Source organism: Gavialis gangeticus, unplaced genomic scaffold (genome assembly GCF_001723915.1).
Source record: "Gavialis gangeticus isolate Ggan-Ray unplaced genomic scaffold, GavGan_comp1, whole genome shotgun sequence".
In the NCBI taxonomy this organism is placed as follows: Eukaryota; Metazoa; Chordata; order Crocodylia; family Gavialidae; genus Gavialis; species Gavialis gangeticus.
In genome coordinates this window covers 11,173,939-11,183,568 of record NW_017729002.1, presented here as the reverse complement: position 1 = coordinate 11,183,568, position 9,630 = coordinate 11,173,939, and the positions used below count along the sequence as shown (strand labels likewise).

The following is a 9,630-nucleotide window of genomic DNA, read 5'->3' as shown; positions in this document are numbered from 1 at the left end:
CCTTGACCTGGTGGCAACACTCCTATGAATGCAGCCCAGGATGCCATTAGCCTTCTTGGCAACAAGGGCACCCTGTTGGCTCATATTCATCTTATTGTCCACTGTAACCTGCAGACCCTATTTTGCAGAGATGCTGCCCAACCAGTGAGCCCCCAGCCTGTACTGGTGGATGGGATTTTTCTATCCTAAGTGCAGGATTTTGTACTTGTTCTGTTGAACCTCATGAGATTCCTTTTGACCCAATCCTCCAAAGACTCACGATGATATGACTCATTCAGTGAATGTGGGGAGACCAGTAGATGCAGTATATCTTGATTTTAGCAAGGCTTTTGATATGGTCTCCCACATCATTCTTAGAGGCAAGATAAGGAAGTAGAGATTGGATTAATGGACTTTAAGGTGGATAGAAAACTGGTTGGATCATCAGGCTTGAAGGGTAGTAGTCAATGGCTTGCTATCTAGTTGGCAGTCAGTATCAAGTAGAGTGCCCCAGGGGTCAGTCCTGGAGGCAGTTTTGTTCAATGACCTGGAAGAAGTGATGGATTGTGCCCCTAGTTGGCTGATGATACTGAGCTGCAGGGTGTAGTTGATGCACTGGAGGGGAGGACTAGGGTTCAGTGACATAGACAAATTGGAGGATTAGACCAAAAGTAATCTCATAAAGTGCAACAAGAGTGAGTGCAAAGTCCTGCACTTTGGACAAAACAATCCCAGGCACTGCTACAGGCTGGTGACTGACTGGCTAGGTAGCAGCTCTGCAAAAAAAGGACCTGTGGGTTACAGTGGACTATAAGCTGAATATGAGTCAACAATATGCCCTTGTTGCCAAGAAAGCTAATGGTATACTGGGCTGCATTGGTAGGAGTGTTGCCATCAGATTGCAAGAACTAATTATTCCCCTCTATTGTGCGCTCATGAGGCCACACTTGGAGTACTGTGTTCAGTTTTGTGCCTCCCACTATAGAAAGGATGTGGACACATTGCCGAGGGTCCAGTGAAGGGCAACACAAATGTTTAGGGGTCTGGGGCACATGACTTCTGAGGAGAGGCTAAGGGAACTGGGCTTATTTAGTCTGCAGAAGAGAAGACTGAGGGCAGATTTAATAGTAGCCTTCAACTACCTGAAGGGTGGGTCCAAAGAGGATGGAGCTAGACTGTTCTCAACAGTGGCAGATGACAGAACAAGGAACAATGTTTTCAAGATGCAGCAGGAGAAGTTTAGGTTAGATATTAGGAAAAACTTTCTCACTGGAAGGATAGTAAAACACTGGAACAGGTTACCCAATGAGTTTGTGGAATCTCTATCCTTGGAGGCTTTTTAGACCTGGCTAGGGAAAGCCTGGGCTGGGATGATCTAGTTGAGGATGTTCCTGCTTTGAGCACGTGGCTGGGCTAGGTGACTTCCTGAGGTCCCTTCCTACCCTAATTTTCTGTGGTTCTATGATTCTGTAGACTGGGCTAAAGTTGATGAGATCATCAGTGTCAAGACCTGGCTTCTTGAGAAGTACTGGAACATTAAAGACATTCTAAAATGCACCCATTACATTTTACTAGCTATTAAGAAATCTGATCATACTCACAAATCTGGAGATTAAGTTTGTGAATGTACTAAGTTAAAGTAAAATTGTTTCAAAATAAGAAGTTGTTATATTTGTCTCCTTCTGACCTGGATTGACAACTGAAAAAAAAGCATCAGTCTAGTTTCTTTAGTTTTTGTCTCCTTCCTTCAGCAATTAGAATTCTTTCTTTTATCACTGGATGCAGTTGTCAGCCACCAAAAGGAAATCCTATCCCTTGCTCTGGCATGAAGGAAACGTTTACTGTCTATATTCGTGCTGTAGTGGATCAGATCAAATGTAACAAATACCACTTGCAGTCTATCCCTCATACTGTGTACTTGATATAGGTACTTAGGCTATGTACTCAGCTGGTATAAAGTTGTAGATTTTGAGTGAAATATATAGGAGCAACTGTTTTTTTGAATTCTCATAAGTCTTGAGAGATGATGTTCACATCATGACAAAGTACTAATGTCTGACTAATACCCTAAGAGATTATAAAGATGGAATCTAACCCTACCAAGACTTTTTCTTAAGTTATGTATTACAAATACGTCATTAGCAGTATCAGAGAGGTAGGAACACAACAGTTGCAACAAATGCTGAACAGTTCTAGAATGAGAGTCCTGGGAAAACAGTGTTCCATAGCCAGTGAGAAATGATTTAAAAAAATAATTACTGTGTATGCAATATGTTGTTCAGAGATGCAACAACATTTTAAATGGACCAAGATTCTTCTCTTCTCTGGTAAAGTCTAAATCATAAAATACATCTGAATACATCTCCCAAGATTAATGTTCTCAGTTGAGTTAAATTAATTTAAATTAAAATTCATTGGTGGACTTGGGTACTTCCTACATCCGAGGTCAGAATGCAAATGCTGAACCTGCCTTGACTTCTGTTGAACTTAGCATCCATCTCAGTTATTTAATCATTGTTTTGTGTATACATTGTTAAAGAAGCCATGAACTTCTGTATGAGTTTGTCAGGCTGTTCCCTGCCCTCTCTGCCTTTGCCAGACTGAGGTGGTACTGATCTGAGAAAGGCCTGGGAAGGAGTGCCTGTTCCATTCCTTCCAGTCTCCACTCCAGAGGACTGCCTCCTCAAGCTGTCCCTGGCCCTGACTGCTTCCTTTTGTCCTCTGTACCACCCAGATGGGCAGCAGGGACAGCGATTTACAAGTCAGTGGGGCTGGGAACAAACCCACTCCCTGGCCTCCCAGGCTTTTAAATTGCTGCCTGTGTTGCTGAGCTGGGTAGTGGGGGCAGCAAGAGAAAGCTGGTAGGACTGGCAAAGCCTCTGGTCTTTCCCCAAAACTGGGGACTGCAGGACCAGTCCAGAAGGAGAAAGGAGCAGAGCAGCAAAACCCCCACCCACTTCTCACTCCAGGAACTCTCATGTTAGAAGCAGATGGAGCAGTGTGGTAAAGCCCCTGGCCTGCTTCTCACACCAGAGTTGTCTCCAGAGTGTGAGGAGCCAATAGGGAGTAGCTGGCAGCTGCTCCTGTTCTGCACTCATGGTCTATGGGAGGGGCAGAAAAAGTTTCCCCCCATGCCTTCTTCAGACTGGAGTGACCCCAGTCTCAGGAAAACATGGTTGCTTTTCCCATGGCTCCATTCCTCCTGGTCCCTTGGAGGAGTTAAGCTGGGAGAAAGAGCCTCAAGAGAAACTGTCCCAGGACTGACTTCTCCCTCGTTGGAGTCTGCTTATTTTTCTCCTGCAACCACCACTTTTGGCCCAGGAGAAAGAGCATGAATATTCATGGAGTTTGATTTCTACCATGAAAACGGTTATTCTCCTGATAGCAACTGAATGCCCGTGCGTGGTGATGGACAATTAACAATGGAGAAGCATTTTGAGTATTGTTGCTGTGCTTTGAGTAATTAATATTTTGAGAGGAGAGTCAGCACTCTTGGTGCCCAACTAGCTCTACAGGGATCACCAGCAAGTGCTGTGCAGACCACAGGTTTAAGGATCTCTGTTCAGGTGGGAAATTAAAAAGGGAAACAAATAGAGAGAAATACTGGCTTCATTGAAGTCAATGGCAAAACCTATTTCCTATTCATGATTTATATAACAGCTTTTGCTACAACAATACAATAAAACGAACAATAACAATTATATGTAATATAAAAATATAATTTATGATTTTTGCTAAAAAAAAAAAAAAAAGCAATGAAATTTTCCATTCTAACAGTTTCCACAGAATTTAAACAGAACATAGTATATGATGGTACAAAAAAAAGATAAAATGAAGTTGTGGACAGTAAAATAAAACAAGGGAATTCTATTTGATCGTCTCCCTTCTTCTTTGTGTAAGTAATGCAAATACATCTAAGGAGTATAGGACAGGAGAAGCCAAAATGTTTTTTTCTTCATTAGCCCAGTATTTAAATTTTCCATAATTGGAAAGATCCATTTTCCTCTCATTTCTTCAAAGAACAAACAAGACCATAAAGAGTGATTTAATTCATCTTCCACAGTCTTCCCACAGGAACATATTCTGTTAGAATGTAGGATCTGACAGCACCTGCCCATGACAACTGCAGATCTCAAAGTAACTTGCAGTCTAGTACTGGCCTTCCATTATTTACAGTTGTTTGTGGTTAGTGGTTTTTATAGAGGGGTGTGTGTGTGTGTGCGCACGCACACACACATTTGGTTTGGTTTGCTGTAAATCACGTGGACATAGATTGACTTCCCCATTTGGAATTTAGCCATATGAATCTCATTGCTTAGTTACTGTTTCTTTGATGTTAAAATGCTTATTAGAAATTCAGAGATTACTTTGGTTAAGATTAGAATTAAACCCAACCAAATAGAGACTACAACTCCCCCCGCCCTCCCCCCTTAAAAAAAAAATCACCTAGGTAATTAACTTTCAGAACAACTATGGTAAATGTTCATATAGAAAGAGTTTGTAGGTTGCAAATTTTCTAGCTGCATGTTTACTCCAAATTTTAAAATTAGTAGGCCCTATTCCCCACTGAATTGCTCCATTTTATGCCAATGTACCCAATGAAATACATTTACTGTACACTGTGCATTTCATCCTGAAGGATTTCTAAACTAAAATGTAAGCTATACACATCAGTAATTTGTCTCGGCTGAACGTAACTCCTCTGGGGGTGAAATTAGTATGATTTCAGGTAAGAAGCAATAACTAACACCCAACCAAAACTACAAGTACATTTAGATCAGTAGAATGTAGTCTGCCAAGTTGTAATATAGCCAAAGGAGCAAAGGCAACACTTGTGTGCTTATAAAAAAAGTCACTTGAGCTTTAATAGCCATGTGCTGTCAGATTCTTAAATGTACCTCAGGCTGAACGGTGTTATTTGGTGTTCCCTAATACAGCCTTTTTTAATTTGAGCCATGCCTCAATTGACAGAGTACCACTTATTTTACCACCTTTGTCAGCAGAGTGATGTCTCCTATACAAATAATAACAAAATCCCATGACCAAAGGAAAAGAAGGTAGCACAGTAGACAATCAAATTATATATTTTAATCTTTCACATTATTTTACATTTTTAAACATAACCTGTATCAATAAAATCAGTAATTCTTCCACAGAGTATTTTTATACTAAACAGAACTGATAACTATTAGAAAAGATATATAGCATCTCTACTCAGATTTCACCAATTAAGTCAGATTCCTGAGACCAGTCTCTGTAGGTGTTTCATTTTCATCAGGGTAAATTTCGTCCAAAGTGTTTTCTTTGTTTTTGATTTAAAGTTATTATTTTGTAGCTTAAAAGGGATATAAATAGAATAGGAGTCTTTTGTTTATGCCATAAAAAGGGAAGGATCTCTTTTAAAATACCCTAAAAAATGGAAACTACAATGTTTTCCATGTTGTAAGTGAAGCAATGACTTGTTATGCAAGTTTTGAGTATTTGCATAGCATGCAAAATGGTTATGTTTTCAACAAAAATTATGGAACTTAGTTGCATGAATCTTTTTTGGCTATACGCTGTATTTCGTCATGACTTTTTCAAGTTAATAGGACTTCTCCTTAAAGTTGATGGCAGGCTTGGCCTATTGTAATTTTTAAGGGGAAAACTACAATAAAAAAGTAGTCACCAATGCACTTAACCTTTCTTTGTCTTAGCATTTGGCTCTCATCATACAGATACTATGACATTCAGTACAATTTCTTCAGATATTACTACCAACCTCCTTAACCAATGTGAAGAATGCCCTCCTTTTCAGTGGGTTGGGAATTGTTTTCTTTTTTTGTTTTGTTTTGTGATGAGACTAACCTCAGCCATGCAGGGATTAGTGGTGTTTGCATGTGGAAATGCACTAATATGGATGTTTTTCTTTGTGTGTGCATCCTTGCAGTGTTGTTTACCAGGATGGATTTTATGGTGCAGACATTTATGTAAGTATTCATTGATGCGCATGCTGTCTTTATGCATTACCAGAATCATTCTTTTTACAAGTTTGCTGCATAGCTTAACTCTGTTTTGTCTATTTACCATCCCTCACCTGTCAAGAAGAATTGAGAAGAATATCTCTTATATTGGAAGGCCTTTCTGTTCATTACATCTCTCATTGTTCCATAGAGCTGAATTAACTCTTCAATCAAGTACTGAGTGAATTTAAAAAAATAACAAAATGTTGGGGTTCAGCTTCCCTCAAAATTAAAGTTTCAAAAATCATTTGTAAAATTTAAAAATAAAACAAAACACCTGGAGATTTATCTTGAAAATTCAAGGCAAAATTCAAGGCCTTAGCTCCAGAATTCTGAAAGTTCAGACTGCTGAGAGTAAGCCTCTATTGAGGAACTTAAGTAAATGGCTAAGTCCCATTGGCGACAGGGTACATGCTTAGTTAAAAATATGTTTCAGAATGATTTCAAATATGGATGAGCATAAGCCTTTTCTTAAGAGTTTTTCTGAGCTGACGCCATAGTGTCTTCTACTCTGAATACTTCAACTAGAGCCAGCAAGACTAGTCATTGTAACAACTGACTTGTACTTATAAGTGAAGGTTTGCAGGATTGGGTCCTTTGTTATTTATTTTTAATTAAAATTCATTTTCTCCTTTGATGACTTGTTTAATTTTATGTAACATTAATTTATTTTCTAAAGTTTCTTCTAGTACTAAAGCTTTTAGCTAAAAAGTTTTATGTAGAATATATTTTATCCAAGTATGTCCAAACTGAAAAGGTTTCAGAATGAGTGAGCCTGATTTTTCACTCTTTTTTAAAGAATTAAAAATTGTGGGAACTATCAAAATATATTGATACATGAAATTCTTACAAACATGCCACTTATTTTTTCATTGATTTTTATTTTGATCAAATAAATGATTAAATAATTCAAGTGTTAAAAATAGATGGGATTAATTAAGGGTTTAAATAAGAGATTTTTTGTTGTTACAAACAGCTTTCTTTAAACTAATTCTGCTTCTATTGTACCATTGGCATTGAGATGCAAAGAGATGGATTACATTAAATTCTTACGAACATTAAAAATTCATTAGGTGGTATTACAGAGCATTACTTATATTTATTATCAATGATCCTTTGGAGATATTTAGGATGAAAAACTTTAAATATCCTGACAAGATATATACAGAAAGGCAAAAATTATCTGAATTTATATGGACTAGTAAAGATCCCTGCTGATGGAATAAGATAGGCTGTTTATACTCATTTTAAATATTAGCTAAAGATTTTTAAATATTTGTATATTATTAAAGGTTCAGATACAGTAGCATTCCCACCTGGCATACATGTTGAAGTTTTTAACCCCCCATTACTGGCAGTGCATACAACTCACCCCTTTCAAAAGGTCAACAGAAACACCTGTGAATGGCTTTAATTGGACTTAAGTACAGTCCTAGAGATTTAAATGGGTTTTAATGCTTCATAGAACCTTTTGTCCAGAAATGAAAGTTCAGTTTTCTTTTGTCTTCTATTCTTAAAGAGAAAACTGCACCAACTCACTATTACAGAAATTTGACACTTGAGACCCTTCTGAATGTAAATAAAATAAAGGTGTTTGGAAATAATGTGTTTATTTTACAGCTAATAATTTTCCGGCCTATTACTGCTGAGAATTTTTTTTTCAGTTTTCTCAGGTGCATCAGTGATGTTTTAAGTTTTGTTTGTTTGTTTGTTTTGCAAATATAATGACCAACATTCATGAAAGAAAAAATTCTAGCTGATATTTGATATAGGACCAACAGCATGGTTGGGGTAGAAACAGGATCATAGGAAAATAGGGCTGGAAGAGACCTCATGAGATCACATTGGAAGAATTGCATCCCTTCATTTGCAAGTGGCACTTCTATTGATACAATTTAGTATATTGGATTTTTTTTTTGCAACAAGAGCACACTAGGCTTCTTTTCAACTTATGGTCCACTACCTCCTAAGTCCTCTGCAGTATTGTCTAGCCAATCATTCCCCAGTCTATATTCATGATGCAAATTATGTGAAACCTTACCCAGGACAGAACTTAGGACATCTGGGGAACCCCACTTGATACTCCTCCCAACTAGAGAGTGAGCCATTTCTGACACCTCATTGAGCGTAATGATCTAACAAATTCTGTATCCTCTGTACATTATGTGTTGGACCTTAAATAGATCTTCACATATATGTAGACATGCACCCATCTTCAGTCAAATATAGGATCCAGGCCTTCACTTCCAAATTATATTTTTAATTTCTTGATAGAAAATACTGCTTATGTTTCTCACTTATGGACCAAGTTAAATGTACTTTATATAAATCTGTTATGGACTTTTTAAAAATTATTTTCTAAAATGCATTTTGAAATTTGTACCACATCCCCTGTTATTTTTTCTGTTTTGTCTTGTCACACTTGTTTTTTTTCTGCACCTAAAATATTTTGCCATAGAAAGACAGCAAAAGAGAGAGCTACATGCATGGGAATAAGGCAAGAGAATATATATGATTCAGAATGTATTAGTTCCCTGCAGAGCTCTGAGTTATTGACTGGCTTCCAATCGATTACCACATAGCTCTAGCTCAGTTAGCCATTTTAAATGGAAAGTTGAAGCTTTGTGAAGAAGGAAAATTCTCTGAGAGAAATAACACCATAAAACAGAAAGGGAAAAGGAGAGAGAGAGAGAAAACATGCAATTTAAATATGCACAAATGAGAGGACAGAAGAGACCCTCAAAATACCAAAGATGAGAAAAAAGAGAGACAAATATTGGAGAGTAGAACAGAAAAAAAATCTATATAGCAAGATGTATATCAAGGAGAAGTTCTTTCTAATGCTGGATTTGAGCAATAAGAGGGCGAGCTATATCTTACTTTACAACACCAGGCTTGATGATTTCCTTCAGTAGGTAAACTGACATAAGAAGAGGAAGAAATCCAAATCAGAACAACTAGCCAAATAAGAAAAGGAAATAAAACAATGAGCTAATGCTAACCAAAGAAATTGAGCAGAATAAAAAGAGCTTTCCTAATTAAATTAAGGGAAACAATATGCTAAACTGAAAATTCCAGAGGCACATTTCTAAATAATAAGGACAATATAATGATCTCTCAGACAAAGCTATTGAACTCCTTTTTTTTGATGTGCCTTTAACAAGAAAAATAAAGAAAAGATTGCACATTTAGGAAGTAAGGAAAGCCTTTTAAAATTAACTATTGATTCACTAACAAAAATTTCATTTAAAGAGAGTTGAAGTTGCCTGTTAGATAATGTTTCTAGTTGAAAATGAATATGTTTAGGAATCAGGAAATACATTTAAGACAATGAAAACAAGCTACATACAACAAAGATATGTACTTTAAAACCTGTGCGACCTTAACTCAGCCTCCTTTGATAAATGACTTGAAAAGTATTTTCAGGACATCACTTTTGAGGACATTACACCCCTCCCTAAGACACATGGGAGTCAGGTTGCAAGTTGGGGGAAGAAGAATGTGCAACTGGGGCAATAAAACAAGTTTTGCATTTTTAGGGCACTGACTGACATGCAGCTTCTGACTGCAACTCTTGGCACTTCAGAGAAGGTGCCATGAGTTGCAACAAATTCCCTCCCTCCCCACCCTCCACCTCCCGCGACACAAC

General features: G+C 37.6%; 1 protein-coding gene across 12 annotated transcripts in view; it reads left to right on the top strand.

Moving 5' to 3' along the window:
- The window catches only part of RBFOX1 (RNA binding protein, fox-1 homolog 1), a 2,526,522-nt gene that overhangs the window by 2,446,001 nt on the left and 70,891 nt on the right, over positions 1-9,630 (top strand). For 8 of the 12 annotated variants that reach the window (XM_019507488.1, XM_019507490.1, XM_019507494.1 and 5 more), the window contains one exon: positions 5,909-5,948. The exons of the other annotated variants lie outside the window; for them this stretch is intronic. In XM_019507488.1, coding sequence (XP_019363033.1) covers positions 5,909-5,948 — 40 coding nt within the window. The remainder of the gene's footprint in view (positions 1-5,908; positions 5,949-9,630) is intronic. 12 annotated transcript variants of the gene reach the window in all.